The sequence below is a fragment of the Narcine bancroftii genome, chromosome 5 (genome assembly GCF_036971445.1).
Source record: "Narcine bancroftii isolate sNarBan1 chromosome 5, sNarBan1.hap1, whole genome shotgun sequence".
Lineage (NCBI taxonomy): Eukaryota > Metazoa > Chordata > Chondrichthyes > Torpediniformes > Narcinidae > Narcine > Narcine bancroftii.
The window spans coordinates 135,225,738-135,243,406 of record NC_091473.1 but is presented as its reverse complement, the minus strand read 5'-3'; the positions used below and the strand labels follow the sequence as shown (position 1 = coordinate 135,243,406).

Genomic DNA, 17,669 nt, shown 5'->3' with positions numbered 1-17,669 from the left:
GAAATGGATCTCGTGTCTCTGGAAGGAACCTGCGTTCCTTCACCAGACGCTCAAAGCATTTCATTACGGTGGAGGTCTTTTTATAGTAAATTGTTTGTGTTCTATTAGTATTTGACAGTATCAGGCATGATTTTGTTTCAATATAATGCAAATCAACTTCCTTTTGCATGATCCAAGTTCTAAAATGCTTGGGAACTATTCACATTTCATAAATGTATCATTTTAAATAACAATCAACAAATGAGGGTTGAAATGCATGTTGAACATCAAAAGCAAATGAAAAGATCTTGGATTCTTATACATTGTGGGCAGCAGCAACAAAAACACTGATTCAGTTTTAAATTGGCACCCACAAACCCAGGGAAGGGATAGAAAGATCACAAGATATAGGAACAGAAGAAGGCTCACTGACCCATCAAGTCTGCTTCACCATTCTCATCATGAGATGATCAATCCTCCCACTCAACCCCATTCCCCAGCTTTCTCTCCGTAACCTTTGATAACGACGAATCAAATACTTGTCAATCTCTGCCTTAAATACACCCAATGACCTCACTTTCACAGCCACCTGTGGCAACACATTGCACAGACTTACAACCCTCTGACTAAAGAAATATTTCAGCATCTGTTTTAAATTGACACCCTTTTATCCTGAAGTTAATAAGCCTTCTTGTCCTAAACTTCCCTACCATGGTAAACATCCTTGTTGTATCTACTTTGTCCAGGCCTTTTAGCATTCAAAATGTCTCTATGAGGTCCTCCCTCATCCTTCTGTACTCCAATGAGTAAAGTCCAAGAGCCAAAAATCATTCCTCATATGCTAACCCTTTCATTCCTGGTATAATTTTTGTAAATCTTCTCTGAACCCTCTCTAATGCCAGCACATTTTTTCTCAAATAAGGCACCCAAAACTATACACAGCACTCCAACAAATGCATTTAAATAGTATTGTTGGAACTCTCCTTGTTTATAAGATACTTACAATTGGGACATTTTATTCTGGGCTTGTAATGGAGCGCTTACATCCCTAACGTCGAAGTACACGAGATGGCAGAGGTCGACAGCATCGAGTCCACGCTGCTGAAGATCCAGCTGCGCTGGATGGGTCACGTCTCCAGAATGGAGGACCATCGCCTTCCCAAGATCGTGTTATATGGCGAGCTCTCCACTGGCCACCGTGACAGAGGTGCACCAAAGAAAAGGTACAAGGACTGCCTAAAGAAATCTCTTGGCGCCTGCCACATTGACCACCGCCAGTGGGCTGATATCGCCTCAAACCGTGCATCTTGGCGCCTCACAGTTTGGCGGGCAGCAACCTCCTTTGAAGAAGACCGCAGAGCCTACCTCACTGACAAAAGGCAAAGGAGGAAAAACCCAACACCCAACCCCAACCCACCAATTTTCCCCTGCAACCGCTGCAATCGTGTCTGCCTGTCCCGCATCGGACTTGTCAGCCACAAACGAGCCTGCAGCTGACGTGGACTTTTTACCCTCTCCATAAATCTTCGTCCGCGAAGCCAAGCCAAAGAAGAATGGAGGATTTAGACCAGCTTATGCAAGAAGGGATGCAGTTGCATTGGAAGACATAATCTCAATTCCACCATGAGGCCCAGGATGCATATTTAGTAGACACATCTAAATTCCACCATGGGGCCCAGGATGAAGTTGAAAAGGAAGACATAATCTAAATTTACACTATGGGGCCCAGGGATGCATATGAATCAGTAGGCATTATCCAACTTTCACCATGAGGCCAAGAGATGCAGTTGTCTTTTGTTGGTAGTTGTCAGGAGACCTTGAAGATAATTAAATCATTTGTTCAAAGAGATAAGATCTGAAGTAAACAACTTTTGGGTAATATAAGCCATGGTCCCACTGCTGAAGTTTGAGACTCTCTAAGAGGTGGCAACATCTCTCAGCAAGAAGAACTTCAAGATTCCAAACCAACGTCCCGATCCGGGGAGGTGGAGAAGCTGCTACCGGCGCCCAGACAACCTACTACAAGAGTGCAGTCATCGCCTCGCTTTGGCAGTTGGGACCAGTCCAGGCACTGATAAGTATAATTGGGAAGGGCTTGCATGTTGTATTGTGAATTCAGCTTTAGATTTAGTAATAAAGACTTCTATAAACTGAACTGCGTGTCTATTTTCTTTCGGTAACTCGAACACTGACCAATCTAAAACGAACAAAGTGAGAAGTACAAGTTTACCTAAGACAGGGTTATGATGAATAAAATACAATTTGCTTAAAACTCACTTTTATATTTTTTTTTAAATAAAATTTATGCAGATTTAAATCTTAAGCTAAATGTTCAATATTGGAATGTCTGACAGGAATCAATAAACAGTATTGTGTCACAGTTAATAGCTTTTACAATTATAATCTTCTAAGGTTTTTTTTAAGTGGATATTTTACATAGAAGTGTTTGTAATTAAACAAACTGAATTGTCACAAAACACAATTTCATGACTTGTTCATGACAATAAATATTGATCCTGAGGTATATTGACTAAGAGTAAGAATTAACATGATTACTAAGCTATTCATTATTCTAGATTGAAAGAAACAACTTTCTTTGCAGTAATGATGACCATTTTTGCACCCTCCAAATTCTTTCTTTCTTCTTTGGCTTGGCTTCGCGGATGAAGATTTATGGAGGGGTAAAAGTCCACGTCAGCTGCAGGCTCAATTGTGGCTGACAAGTCCGATGCTGGACAGGCAGACACGGTTGCAGCGGTTGCAGGGGAAAATTGGTTGGTTGGGGTTGGGTGTTGGGTTTTTCCTCCTTTGTCTTTTGTCAGTGAGGTGGGCTCTGCGGTCTTCTTCAAAGGAGGTTGCTGCCCGTCGAACTGTGAGGCGCCAAGATGCACGGTTTGAGGCGATATCACCCCACTGGCGGTGGTCAATGTGGCAGGCACCAAGAGATTTCTTTAGGCAGTCCTTGTACCTCTTCTTTGGTGCACCTCTGACACAATGGCCAGTGGAGAGCTCGCCATATAACACGATCTTGGGAAGGCGACGGTCCTCCATTCTGGAGACGTGACCCACCCAGCGCAGCTGGATCTTCAGCAGTGTGAACTCGATGCTGTCGGCCTCTGCCATCTCGAATACTTCGATGTTAGGGATGAAGTCGCTCCAATGAATTTTGAGGATGGAGCGGAGACAACGCTGGTGGAAGCGTTCTAGCAGCCGTAGGTGATGCCGGTAGAGGACCCATGATTCGGAGCCGAACAGGAGTGTGGGTATGACAACGGCTCTGTATACGCTAATCTTTGTGAGGTTTTTCAGTTGGTTGTTTTTCCAGACTCTTTTGTGTAGTCTTCCAAAGGCACTATTTGCCTTGGCGAGTCTGTTGTCTATCTCGTTGTCGATTCTTGCATCAGATGAAATGGTGCAGCCGAGATAGGTAAACTGGTTGACCGTTTGAGTTTTGTGTGCCTGATGGAGATGTCGGGGGTGCTGGTAGTCATGGTGGGGATACTGTGAAGATAACTGCTTGATCAGATAAACAATTGGTGGAGCTTTGCAGTCAAATTTTGGTTTGCATGTAAGACTGACTCTCTGAAGACCTCATTTCTTGGTAACCTCCAAAAGATTTTTCTGTATAAATGTTTAATTTTCTTGGCAATCTCCAGTTTTATTTCTTTTGTTCTTTTGGGGTGGGGGGGGGGGTTGAGAAGGTGGATTGAAGGGAATGGGTGTATATTACCACATGCAATAATTTTTTAAAATTAATTTACAATACAACCATAATTAAATTGTGATTAAAAATGTATAAATAAAGTATTTTTAAAAATGGTCAGTTAATGATTTGGGCCTGGAGCCATGGCTGTTGTTTGACCTGCTGAGTTCCTCCAGCCATTTGTCTGCTCAAGATTCCAGCATCTGCAGCTTTGATGGGGTTCCTTGGGCAAATCAACTTTTTTCTGCTTCATAATTTAGGTTTGAAAGTGCCATTAAAAATCAATGGTTATTGATCATGATGCTTTTAAAACCGTTTTGAAAATGTTTCCCACAAAAAGATGTCATTCAATTTTGTACATGGTGGTTCTGCTACAGCAATTATGGGAAGCAATGAATTGGTCATTTTCTTAATGGGAAGTGGGTGTCACAAGTCTAGAATTTATTGACCATCCCAAATTACCCACAACAAAGTGGTGGCAAACTATCTTCTTCAATTTTTGCGATCCTTTTTAAGTTATCACCATACTGTTACTTTGTAAGAAGTTCCAGTTAAAAGGAAGGAACAGCAATGCATCTAGAAGGTCGATTTCTGTGTGACTTGTAAGGAAATCTTCAAGGGACGGTATTCCTATGCACCTGCTACCCTTGTCCATTGCAAGTTTGGGAGGTGCTGTCAAGAAGATTGCATAGGCAACCAATTGCAATGTAAATTGCATTGATCCACAGGAGAACATGATTTATGGTTTAAAAGCAGATAGGGTGCAAATCAATCAGGCTGCTTTGTTACAAGAACACAAGAAAGTAGAGGTTAATTTTTTTAAAATTTAAATTTAGATATATTTGGCTGGGCTTCGCGAACGAAGATTTATGGAGGGGTTAAATGTCCACGTCAGCTGCAGGTTCGTTTGTGGCTGACAAGTCCGATGCGGGACAGGCAGACACGGTTGCAGGGGAAAATTTGTTGGTTGGGGTTGGGTGTTTCTTCCTTTGTCTTTTGTCAGTGAGGTGGGCTCTGCGGTCTTCTTCAAAGGAGGTTGCTACCCGCCGAACTGTGAGGCGCCAAGATGCACGGTTGTGGCAGGCACCAAGAGATTTCTTTAGGGAGTCCTTGTACCTCTTCTTTGGTGCACCTCTCACACGATGGCCAGTGGAGAGCTTGCCATATAACACGATCTTGGGAAGGCGATGGTCCTCCATTCTGGAGACGTGACCTACCCAGCGCAGTTGGATCTTCAACAGCGTGGATTTGATGCTGTCGGCCTCTGCCATCTCGAGTACTTAGATGTTAGGGATGAAGTCGCTCCAATGAATTTTGAGGATGGAGCGGAGACAACGCTGGTGGAAGCATTCTAGGAGCCGTAGGTGATGCCGGTAGAGGACCCATGATTCGGAGCCGAACAGGAGTGTGGGTATGACAACGGCTCTGTATACGCTTATCTTTGTGAGGTTTTTCAGTTGGTTGTTTTTCCAGACTCTTTTGTGTAGTCATCCAAAGGCACTATTTGCCTTGGCGAGTCTGTTGTCTATCTCGTTGTCGATCTTTGCATCTGATGAAATGGTGCAGCCGAGATAGGTAAACTGGTTGACCGTTTTGAGTTTTGTGTGCCCGATGGAGATGTAGGGGGGCTGGTAGTCATGGTGGGGAGCTGGCTGATGGAGGACCTCAGTTTTCTTCAGGCTGACTTCCAGGCCAAACATTTTGGCAGTTTCCGCAAAACAGGACATCAAGCGCTGTAGAGCTGGCTCTGAATGGGCAACTAAAGCGGCATCGTCTGCAAAGAGTAGTTCACGGACAAGTTGCTCTTGTGTCTTGGTGTGAGCTTGCAGGCGCCTCAGATTGAAGAGACTGCCATCCGTGCGGTACCGGATGTAAACAGCATCTTCATTGTTGAGGTCTTTCATGGCTTGGTTCAGCATCATGCTGAAGAAGATTGAAAAGAGGGTTGGTGCGAGAACACAGCCTTGCTTCACGCCATTGTTAATGGAGAAGGGTTCAGATAGCTCATTTCTGTATCTGACCCGACCTTGTTGGTTTTCGTGCAGTTGGATAACCATGTTGAGGAACTTTGGGGGGCATCCGATGCACTCTAGTATTTGCCAAAGCCCTTTCCTGCTCACGGTGTCGAAGGCTTTGGTGAGGTCAACAAAGGTGATGTAGAGTCCTTTGTTTTGTTCTCTGCACTTTTCTTGGAGCTGTCTGAGGGCAAAGAACATGTCAGTAATTCCTCTGTTTGTGCGAAAGCCGCACTGTGATTCTGGGAGAATATTCTCGGCGACACTAGGTATTATCTATTTAGGAGAATCCTAGCGAAGATTTTGCCTGCAATGGAGATCAGCGTGATTCCCCTGTAGTTTGAGCAGTCTGATTTCTCGCCTTTATTTTTGTACAGGGTGATGATGATGGCATCACGAAGGTCCTCAGGCAGTTCTCCTTGGTCCCAACAAAGCTTGAAAAACTCATGCAGTTTGGCATGCAGAGTTTTGCCGCCAGCCTTCCAGACCTCTGGGGGGGATTCCATCCATACCTGCTGCTTTGCCACTTTTCAGTTGTTCAATTGCCTTGTATGTCTCTTCCCGGGTGAGGACCTCATCCAGCTCTAGCCTTAGGGGCTGTTGAGGGAGCTGGAGCAGGGCGGAATCTTGGACTGAGCGGTTGGCACTGAAAAGAGATTGGAAGTGCTCTGACCATCGGTTGAGGATGGAGATCTTGTCGCTGAGGAGGACTTTGCCATCTGAGCTGCGCAGCGGGCTTTGGACTTGGGGTGAGGGGCCGTACACAGCCTTTAGAGCCTCGTAAAAACCCCTGAAGTCGCCAATGTCCGCGCTGAGCTGGGTTCGTTTGGCGAGGCTAGTCCACCACTCATTTTGGATCTCCCGGAGTTTGCGCTGAAGATGGCTGCATGCGCGACGGAAGGCTTGTTTCTTCTCTGGCCAGGATGGCTTTGTAAGGTGAGCCTGGTGGGCAGCTCGCGTCTTTGCCAGCAGCTCCTGGATTTCCTGGCTGTTTTCGTCGAACCAGTCCTTGTTTTTCCTGGAGGAGAAGCCCAGTACCTCTTCAGTGGATTGCAGTGTGGTAGTCTTCAGCTGATCCCACAGGGTTTCAGGGGACGAGTCCGTGAGGCGGATTGCATCCTCGAGCTTTGCTTTGAGGTTTGCCTGGAAGTTTCCTCTCACTTCGTATTACTGCAGGTTTCCAACATTGAACCTCTTTCTGGGAGCTTTACTGTTCCTGGCCTTTGGCTTGAAGTGAAGGTTGAGCTTGCAGCGAACCAGCCAGTGGTCAGTGTGGCATTCCGCGCTGGGCATGACCCTGGTGTGGAGCACATCTCGTTTGACTCTTTCTCGCACCAGGATGTAGTCCAGGAGGTGCCAGTGTTTGGATCGGGGATGCATCCAGGTAGTCTTCAGGCTGTCCCTCTGCTGAAAAAGGGTGTTTGTAATGACAATACCCAAATGACTTACAACTCTCAATAAGTTTTTGAACGGTGGTAGGAGACTAGAGCACCCAGAGGAAATCCATGCAGACATGGGGAGAATGTACAAACTCCTTACAGACAGCATGGGATTCAAACCTGTTCCTGGTCGCTGGCACTGTAACAGCACTGCTCTAACCATTATTCTAATCTTGCCGCCCACACAAGAGTTGAACAAAAAGGATAATGTTGGCTCCCTTTACTTCCTGTGGGTACTGTATGACCTACTGAGCTTTACTGGGCATTTGTTTTCCACATTAACAGGTAAGATGAAAGTGTTGTAACTGTACAGAAATAACTCCGCTAGAATTGCAGCTTCTTCTGGAGTCATCAGTTCTGTCGCTAGGAGATGGACTAATCCTGTAGCGTCTTCTGTATCACACTCAGTCATTTCTTTGTATTATATACTTGTCTCAGCCATCTTAGCATCCAAATAAGCTTGTGCACTTCTGGTCAGTACATGAAATGGAGACCATTCAGGAATATTAGAAGAGGTGAAAACAATGATCTAACCAGCAAACTCAATTCAGTCAGGATTATAATTGCACTGAATTTGAAAGCTATGTATACAAACTAGACCAATAATCCAGAAATTTGGTCTAATGATCTGGATATAAAAGTTTAAAACCAGATGACTGGAGAAATTTAAACTTTTATTAAATAAATGTAGAAAGCAAAGCTAGTTAGCACTAATGGTCACAACCTAAATCTGGAATATTGTATAGTATTTTTGTCACTAGTTACAATTATTACTCAAAACTATCTGGCCTGCGCAAGACATCACAAACACATGTACTTAACACTATGCAACTCTTCGAAATGGGAGAGCAATCTGCAATACTGTGGGAAAACAATAACAAAAATCAATATTTAAAAATTGGAAGTTGACCACACAACTTGGATTAGGCCCTAGAACTGGTCAAGGCACATCCAGACAACACAGCAAAGTCTGCTTGGGGAGGTGCCAAATTGGGCAGGCTGGCCCACTGTCTCAGCTGGAGCTCGACAGACATGACGACCCAGACAATACCACCATCATCATGCCTTCTTATGCCCCATAAGAAAGACTAGCTGGTTGATTGCTTAATTGCCCATTGTGAATTCCCCCCCATGAAATAGTGAGTGGCAGAATCATCAATAATAAAATAGGATAATGTAAGCATGAGTGTAAATAGGTGATTGATGGTCACTACGAATGCAGTGGATCACATGGCTTGCTTAGGTCCAATATCTTTCTATTCTACCAATATTGTTGAACTATGGAATGATTTTTGTATAAATAGAAGCTAGGCCTATCAGCTTCTTAAACATGCACCTGTATTCAATAGAATCAGGCAAATCTGACAGTCCTCAATTCTACTTTCTTGTCCTTTCCTGACAACTCCCGATTCCCTATCCAATTTTAAATCTATCTTGGCGTTAAAATATGTACTAGTACTTGGTCTCAATGACTGTGATGAGAATTTCAAAGATTCTCACACCTTTTCTTGATCTGTCTTAAATGAACATCCACTTATCTTGATGAATGTTGTGAATCATCTCCAATGAAAAAGCTTTCCTAAACAGAATAAACAACTATTGGCAGTACGCTAGATGTGGTCTCACTAGTGCCTTGCCCTACTTTTATACACAGGAAGTAAATTTGAAAAGACTCCCTTATCCCTACTCGCTGCTTCTTGACATTAGTCAACTCTGCATCCACATACATTATCTCCAGTACCATGGGCTATCTTGTGACTATCTTTAGTGATGTACCTTGATCAAATATCGTCTGGAAGTTTATAATAGATCTACAACTTTTGTTTTTGTATATCGTCAAGACTTCCTCAAAACACCATAAATATTCCAGTCGGTTTTTCTCTTGCTATTACGCTTGATTACTTCACAATTTTCCAGAAGTGCTGCTACTACTTCCTTAATAATAAACTTATCACTCTTCAGCTCAAACAAGGATTGTAAGAAGCACGTCGGAAAATGCACCAAACATAAGGTTAGGTAACCACCTGATGAAGCTATAATTGTGCAGAGTGATGAAAAATTAAATGGGGGTGGTTTAATGAACATTCATGGGCTAAATGACAGTGCAGCTCAGGGGAGACAAAAGTGTTTTGCCATCACTTTAGTGTTGAGTGGGTGCTCCAGCTCTATAGAGACAACCATTAAATGCTGATCTAGCTGGATATACTTGCAGCCAGTGACCAAAATTAAAAATCTTTAACCAATTCAATTCATTCTACTTTGTCATCAGAAACACAGGACAATGCAAATTTATCTGGTTGTAGTGCTAAAGACGTGCTCTAAACTTGGTTGTAAATCTAGACTTAGTTGTAACTCTAGCAATGTTGGCATCCATCTCACCATTCTAGCATTGGGAAACTAGTAATTTGGTATAAATTTAAGTTAAAACACCCACCACTGGCTAGTCAAATATAAAAGGCAGTTGATAATACATAAAGCAAAAAAAAACTTTAAACCTCACTTCAAAAGTTCAAGACAGTATTCCAAACTCAACCATTTTAGCTACTTCATCATTTTCCTCCAGTGAATGTCAACCTGTGATCTCATGGTGAAGACTGCAGTCCATACTATCCCATATCGAAAATGAAAAAGTCTTGTGTCTTCATGTGGCACAAAATGGATGACAAGCATCAAGTAACATTTTCAGAAATGACTTCTTCCATGAAGATAAACATTCAGCAATGTTGCCAATAGTAAAGACAGCTAGGTCCAACATGGGCTCTCTCCTCCCATACAATGCAGACATCCACGTGAGGTGCTGCCAAAGCAGGACCTCTATTACTATGAGCTCCTGTTTTAGTAAAATGGGATTATCACTGTTAGGGATAGTGCAGGGATGGCTAACATTTCACACAAGCACAACACAAGTCACAGTCCAGCGATAATTCGATACATTGGAAGAACTAAGGGAAGGTTTGTCAGTCTGTTTTAAAATTCAATACATTTGCAAAGACATTGTGATTTTGCAGAGGGGACCATGCTGACCGACGAAAAGAGCCTTTTGAAGCAGCTCTTGTGGGCAGCCATTTTTTGTGAGCATGCTCTGTGAATGATTGGACCTTTTCAGTGGATTGACCTGTGTCAAGAGGGTCTTTTCGGGAAGCAGAGTGCTTCATTTTGATTGTGACGAACAGTGGAGGTCATTTGGAGAGACTGCTTCATTTTAAGTGTGACTAGCAGTGAAGTTACTTGGAGAGATCTGTGCCAGGGTCTCGGACGCTTCATGGAGGCTTGCCTACAAAGGACCAGGAGTGTTGTGACCACAGCTCGTATGCATGGACATTTCTTCAAAGGTAATGCAAGAAGAATTCGTGAGTCCGTAGCAGACACAACATTAATTCTAAGCATCAAATTTCAAAGGCCTATACTTCAACACTGAATACGAAAGACTGAATTTTGAAGTATCTTTCTAGATTTTGGCTGAGACTAATGGTTTGGGTATATCTCTCTCATACACACACATATACATGCACTAGACACCTGCGTATAGCTGGGAATAGATTTAATGTTAAGGATAGATTAAAAGTTAAGACTATAGTTTAAGAGTTAGAAATAAAATTAGTGTTTTAAAATTAAACATTGGCAATTGCTGCTCGTTACATGTGGTTCCATAACACTACATTCAATCATAGTTTCTTTCCAACAGCTCTGAAACCCTTGAACTTCCCCTTGGACTGCCTGTCAATTTTTTTGCTCTAGGATTACGGTGAATATTTTTATCTATTTTGTGTATTTATTGTCTCTTAATTGAATTCAATTAGTTTACTGCTTCTCTTCACAAGTGCCTATTTGGCAGCAGCAAGCAATAATTGTGCCTTGCGTGTGTACAAAAATAAACTAATCATAATTAATAAATGCCCACCTTAAAGGCAACTTTAATGAATTAAGAAAATGATCTAGATAAAGGCAACTTTCAAATGGTTCTTTTGTTTGGATGCAAGTTCATATAGGTTTAAAACAGACTGTAGTCAGATCAGCCAAGGGAGGGAAAGGTAAAAGTGGGTGTGCTGCATGTAGAGTTAGGATTACAATTTTTTTTTAAAACCAAAGATAGACCTCACTCATAATAAATTATTTATAGAAAGGATAATCATTCAGTCTCTTGTTGCCCTGAGTGTCGTGTCCATACATTTCCATCTTTGTGTTACATCTACAGAGCTATCATTTTGAGTGTGCCAAGCCTCAGTACATCTCTCAGCACTTATCCCTGCAGCCTGGAATTTGCCAGTTGGCAGCATTCCCGCACCAACATCTCCGTGTGCTGAGAGTTGAGGTTGCGATCAGTTCATCCGCGATTGTATTAAAAGGCAGAACATGCTTGAGGACCTTGTGGGCTATTGCTGTTCCCAATTTGTACACACTGTGTTTAGTTGTCATCCTACTTACTTGATATAATTAATGGTTGATAGCTAATTTAAAATGTGTCAGTTGCTATAATAATTTTCATGGGAGATTTTTCTCAATAAATGTACACATCAAAGGGGCTCTGATTGAGGTCTTTACATGCAAATCAGTAGACTTACAAATTAGACAGATAGCAAAAAGATTACTGGAGTCATAGTATGCACAGGTGGATATATGCCCTGCAGGATGAAAAACAAGACCTGTCAAAGGGTGGATGAACCCTCTTTTCGGGTCAATAGCCATCTAGCAAACATGTGCTGTGAAGCACGGAAAGGGCATCCCTTGCATCAAAGCTTGGTCTGACCTCACCATGCCACTGGATCTGGGAGGGGATTTTGAGAGGGTGGGTCTGGACCTGGAGAAAAAGAAATGCATAAGTTGCAAAATGACTCATGACAAATTAAAAGGACCAGCCAATATTTTTGTATCTTTTTTTCAGTATCATCATATTTTCCAGGAATCTAAGCTGATTTTAATGTTGTCGTGTGCCATCAATCTGAAACACAATGCTATATTAACCTCGAAATCATCCCTGGCGACGATTAAATACTGATAACAATCCACAGATTGGACAATTTTGGAAGAACAGACAACTTCTCAGAGGTCTTACTACATCAAGGTACAACAAGAATTAATCTTCGCATTGCAAGACAACAGTTTACACATTAACACCAGCCCATCAGTATTTTTTTCTCTTACCTATTCCATCTGTGTTTTCAAATACAGTTTCACTCGTCTGCGTAGACTTAAGAACTTGCATCCTTATAACTTCTATTTTTGTTTTACTATCTTGAAGCATTTGTTGAGCTGCAGCCAATAACTTTCTATCCTGCAAATTAAAGGAACAGTTCAAATCAAAAAGTTAAAGGAATTTACAGAGCCCTTGTAAAGTTTGAACTGAGAATAAACACATTAATGAAGTACAAAGCTCTTTAATCTGCATTGTTCTCACACCCATCATCCACCAGTGCATTTAATTTCCTTCTGTTTTCATTTATTGCCTTGTCTACAGACCAAAGGGCTCAAAATTATCTGCATTTTGACATAAAACTTTTGCCAACTTGCCTACATTTCATTTACAATGCACTTCTGAACAGACAACAAGATATCAAAGAATTTTGTTTCTGCAAACCATTCTTTTGAGCAATTTCCCTTATACTCTTCAAAACTGTTTTCAGTAGGAGGGTATAAAATTGAGAAATTGCTACATCATTTTTGTTCTTTCTTTGCCAACCCAACTCAGGATCATCCCATAGGATTCCAATAGAGAACAAGTTGCAGATACTGGGATTTTGAGTGCAATACACAAAAGTGCCAGAGACACTCAACAGGTCTTGCAGCATCAATAGGAAGTTTCATGAAAGAGGTGATACAGATAGACAGGATGGTGAAAAAGGCACTTGGCATGCTTGCCTTCATCAGTCAGGGCATAGGGGTAGAAGAGTTGGGATGTTAATTTCCAGCTGTAAGATGGTAGTGAGCCCACACTCAGGGTACCACAAGCAGTTCAGCTCACCAAGCTTTTAGGAGGATATTATTAAGCTTGAAAAGATGCAGAAAATATTCACAAATAAGTTGTCAAGACGGCAACAGCTTAATTTATGAGGAAAACTGGATAGGCTGAGGCTATTTTCCCTGGAGCATTGGCTGAGGGTGATCTTAAAAAGATAAATAAAATCATGAGGCATGATAAATGGTTTCAGTCTTTTTCCCAGGCTAGTGGAATCCAAAATTAGAGGGTACAAGAGAGGAAAGATTCAAAGAAAATCTGAGCACCAAGTTTTTCCAGAATACATGGAATAAACTTTCAGAGACAATGAAGGGAAGGGTACTATTACAATGTTTAAAAGGCATTTAAACAGATACAAAGATAAGAAAGGTTCAGAGATATATAAGCCAAATGGACCAAATTCCTTAGATGGCATGAACAAGTTGGGCTGCAGGGCCTGATTCCATACTGTACAACTCGATGTGGGAAGAGAATATCAGGAGGTGTGGGTAAGATTGTATAATTCAATGGGGTTTTAAGCTATCCAAATGTTTAACAAAAAAAGTTTTCCTTCTTCTGGAAATATGGCTTTCTCTCTGACATAGCTGTTGGAATCCTCACACACATTTTCTCCACATCCCCTCATATTTGCTTTCATGCATCCTTTTCTCAGAATGCATGGCATCGAAGCTCCTTTGGCCCTTGCCTTTCACTCCATCAGTGGGTGTAAGGCAAGGACCAAGGAATCTTCAATGCCTCATACAACATATGTACATGTGCCATTTCTGCCAGTTCCCACCACCACCTTCTCTGCCTGTGACAGCGATCATTCTGGTTGACTTCCTAGTCTGTTCATCCCTCCCTAATCCCTGGCACTTCCCTCTACAATCAATCGTAGTGTAACACCTGTCTCTTCACCTCCCCCGCCATCGCCATTCCAACTGAGACAGAGGCTAACCGGCATCTCTTCCAACCTGTTCTATTGTGTTCAATGCTCATAATGTGGCCTTTTCAATATTAGTGAAGCCAAACCATTTTGCACAACTGTTATCTGGTTATATCTGTCCACAACTGCAATACTGAGCTTCCAGTTACAAGGTATTTTTAACTCTTCTTCCTAATCCTGCACTGTCTCCTCAGATTTTCTCCCCCCCACCAAGAAGCCAAATATACGTTGGAAGAATTAACATCTTGTATTTCACTGGGGTAAGCTTATAACCCTAGGGGTAAGAACAATTAATTTTCCAATATCTGGTAACCCACACAACTAGTATTCTCCTTCCTCACACATACACACACACACACTTACCTGTCCATTTAGTTTTCTTCTCCCTTTCTTTTTTTCTATCCTCTTCCCCCAACTGGTTCCATCTTTCCATTTAGCCCTCCCCACCTAGCTCCAGCTATGACTTACCATCCTCTTGACACAAGACCTCCTGCCCCTTTGTATGTCCATCATTCCCTCTTCATTTTGTTCCACTTAACATGACTATCCTGTAACCCCATCATACATGTTGCAAAATGGCAGCAATCTTCTCTCTTCTCTAGCAGCCGTGTTAAAGAATCTCACCCCGAAAGATCAATTGACACTTCTGCCTCAACAGATGCTGCTTGCCCTGGAGTTCTTCCAAAATTGTTTATTTTTGTTAAAAATAAGTTTTGGCAGAGAAATGAGAGAGCAAACAAGTACTTTAAAATGCAAAAGATCATATTGAGTATTACTGATGCATTCCCAAAAGTGTACTGAAAAATATCTGAGTGAAATTATTTGATAAAACTAATAATACACTAAAATATATGGTGTTTTTAATTTTTGGTGAACAAATTGTAGTTTACTCAATAGAGCACCAAGGTCACTTTCAAGCAAGTTTACCATTAAAATGGGTTTATCTTTTTAAAATGCTCAAAATAATTTCTGTAAACACCAGACACAAGGGAAAAACTATTCTCCAAAAATCAGGAAATGATAACATTAAAAATATATGAAAATATTCTGATAACATTTTAATTTTCTTAAATGAGGTTAAGAGATCATATTGCTTGAGCCTTTTATGTAACTGTCAAGGTGAGGGATGTCAGTAAATGCAACACGGAATATTCTTTATTTTAACAAATCATCACCACGTGCTCAGAAAGAGGGCGCTGGTCTTTCCAGGAAGCTGCAAATAGGTGTACCTCAGTCCAAACTGTATAAGAACACTTTGTATCACTTCAAAGTTTCTCCCACTTCATGTCTTGCCAGCAATAATTGTGGACTGCGTGTTAAGTTTCCATTTCTTGCAATGGGCCTGTGCCTTCCAGGGGCCTGCTTGGGTATAGGCACACTCATTGCAGTATGATCCTTAATATCGTGTAGCTCGAGGACTTATTAATCCTCTTAGACAGGCTTTAATCAGTGTGGTTTCCAGGTGAATTTAACTGCTTCTATATGGCACCAAGACTCAATACAAGCACTCAATGCACTGGCCTTACGCACCTGACACTATTCCAGAGAAAACTTGTGGCATTTTATTGGAAGTTGAAAAGAGGGGGAAATTGAATGCATTGACTTGGGATCTCAACTACAGGTTCCAGGTGTTGCAAGAAAAAGCCATGTGCATTTTTGTCCAATTTAGATAAAAAAACATTGCCGTTGCAGAACACTGCACAAAAATTAGCGCAATAAAACATTAATGAGAGTAGCACTTCTTAGAAAAGTTGAAAATACTGTAATAGAATGCACAATATGTTATTTATATTCATAATATATTTCGGCTCTGCATAACGTTGTGGGTGCATTTCAGCACATTTAACCCACCTTTGAAGATCCATTTGAGTACATCTGGATCATATTCTCAGCTCCCAACTTCACTTTCAGCTCAATGTCCAATTGTTTCTTCAGGGCAGCAATGCGGCTATGATTTGTTGACTCAGGGTTAGGAGTATCTGGGGTTCGTGGACAATCTGAAATTATAAAGGACGTGTATGGAACTCCATAAATGTCTGACGCTGGACATGAAACTCTTAGTGGTCTGCTTCAAATACTTATTTGAAAAACAATGAAACAATGTTATCCTCTGGCTTGAAATACAAGGGCAGTATATTTTGCTGGACTGATTTTCTTCCCGAAAGAAATTAACAAAATAGTGGCATTTTCAGCAAGTCCCTTAAAGAAAGATGATTAAAGCTCAAATGCTCTCCAGATGTTCCACAAAATTTCCATCCAGCATCTTATAGAGTTCAAAACTTGCAATCACGTCCAATGCTGACCACCTGGATCAGATGAAAAGTTAGGCAGTGTTGGCAGTACGCAAATCTGACAAGTGCAAGGTGACGTATTTTTGAAAGTCAAATAGGGATAGAATATGTACAATAAATGATAGGGCATTTAGAAATATTGATCTTAGGATTCTTGTTCATAAATTTCAGAAAGTGGCAACAAAGGTAGATGACGTGCTGAAAGCAGCATATGGCATGATTCCATCAGTCTGATAGTAATGGGCTGGAGGGTCCGTTCCTGTGCTGTTCAACTCGATAGCCTCTTTCACACTGGCACTTGAACCCATAACTGCCAATTTACTGGTTCACCCACCAGTGTGAATGCTCTCAAAATGGTAAGGAGGGCTAGATCGACCCATAAATGAACCGTCTAAGGAGGTAGTATCATTGCCAATTGTTTTTACTCGGCATACCGGGTCGCCCATTGCGAACAGGTCCAATCAGTGATGTGCTCATGACATTCTTGCGTGTTATTTTCCAAATAACAACCCTTATTAAAAAAGGTATAAACTTTGTATTCAATTGACTAAATTTGCAATTCTGATCAATGTAATTATGATTTGTATGTAAACAAAATTATTCATTCGTAATTAAGCATTATGTTCAGCACAGTATGAGCCCTTCAGCTCATGATGTTGTGCTGACCTATATAAACCAATTCCAGTATCGGAAAATTGAAGTGGGAATAAAACACACATGAATAAGAGGGTAGGAAAATATGCGCACAATTTAATAAAACATTAGCACACAATTTATCACGTTCCATGGGAAAATCATAGTGGGAATAAAACAGATAACGATGGCAAACAGAGGAGTTAACATTGATAGATGGACAGGAGGATCGACATTGTTGTATAGGGCTGGAGGGAATGTTTCTGGACTCCTGTATACTACAAAAACTGTGCCCACATATTTAATCAAAATTCTTGGAAGGAGTATGGTAGATTTACGATGCAATAAAGATAGGCACCTATCCCAACAATACTGGGGCTAGTGATGGCAAATCAGCTGAATTGTTCGTGCTTGCTTTGCAAATATCAGAACCAACAAAATTAAACCAATACTTTTGGTACTCAAAGGAATCAAAAGCACAAATTATTCCTCCTTGACTGCCCTGTCTTTGTCCTATTCGCAAAATTAGTTTGTTTCCTTCCTTGGAAACAAGATTAGATATTTAATTCGACAAGTAGAAAGAATAGTTTTTAAAGAAATAAAATTTTGATGCCTGAGGCAGATGAAGCAACAATTTCTATAAAAGGATCCATATTTTTAAAGGAATTTAATAGCAAAAGAAAGTGATGTCCTTTTCACTTCTAATGGAGTCCTTAGTTTGCAATAAATTA

At 41.3% G+C, this 17,669-nt stretch overlaps 1 protein-coding gene across 4 annotated transcripts in view; it reads right to left on the bottom strand.

Annotated features, from left to right (window-relative positions):
* The window catches only part of LOC138763989 (serine/threonine-protein kinase N2-like), a 206,164-nt gene that overhangs the window by 89,014 nt on the left and 99,481 nt on the right, over window positions 1–17,669 (bottom strand). For all 4 annotated transcript variants that reach the window (XR_011357935.1, XM_069939117.1, XM_069939116.1 and 1 more), the window contains 2 exons: window positions 15,866–16,011; window positions 12,279–12,408 (listed from right to left, as the gene is read on the bottom strand). Coding sequence is in view for 3 of the 4 variants with exons in the window: in XM_069939117.1 (XP_069795218.1) it covers window positions 12,279–12,408; window positions 15,866–16,011 (276 nt within the window). In the remaining variant the exon portion in view is untranslated. The remainder of the gene's footprint in view (window positions 1–12,278; window positions 12,409–15,865; window positions 16,012–17,669) is intronic.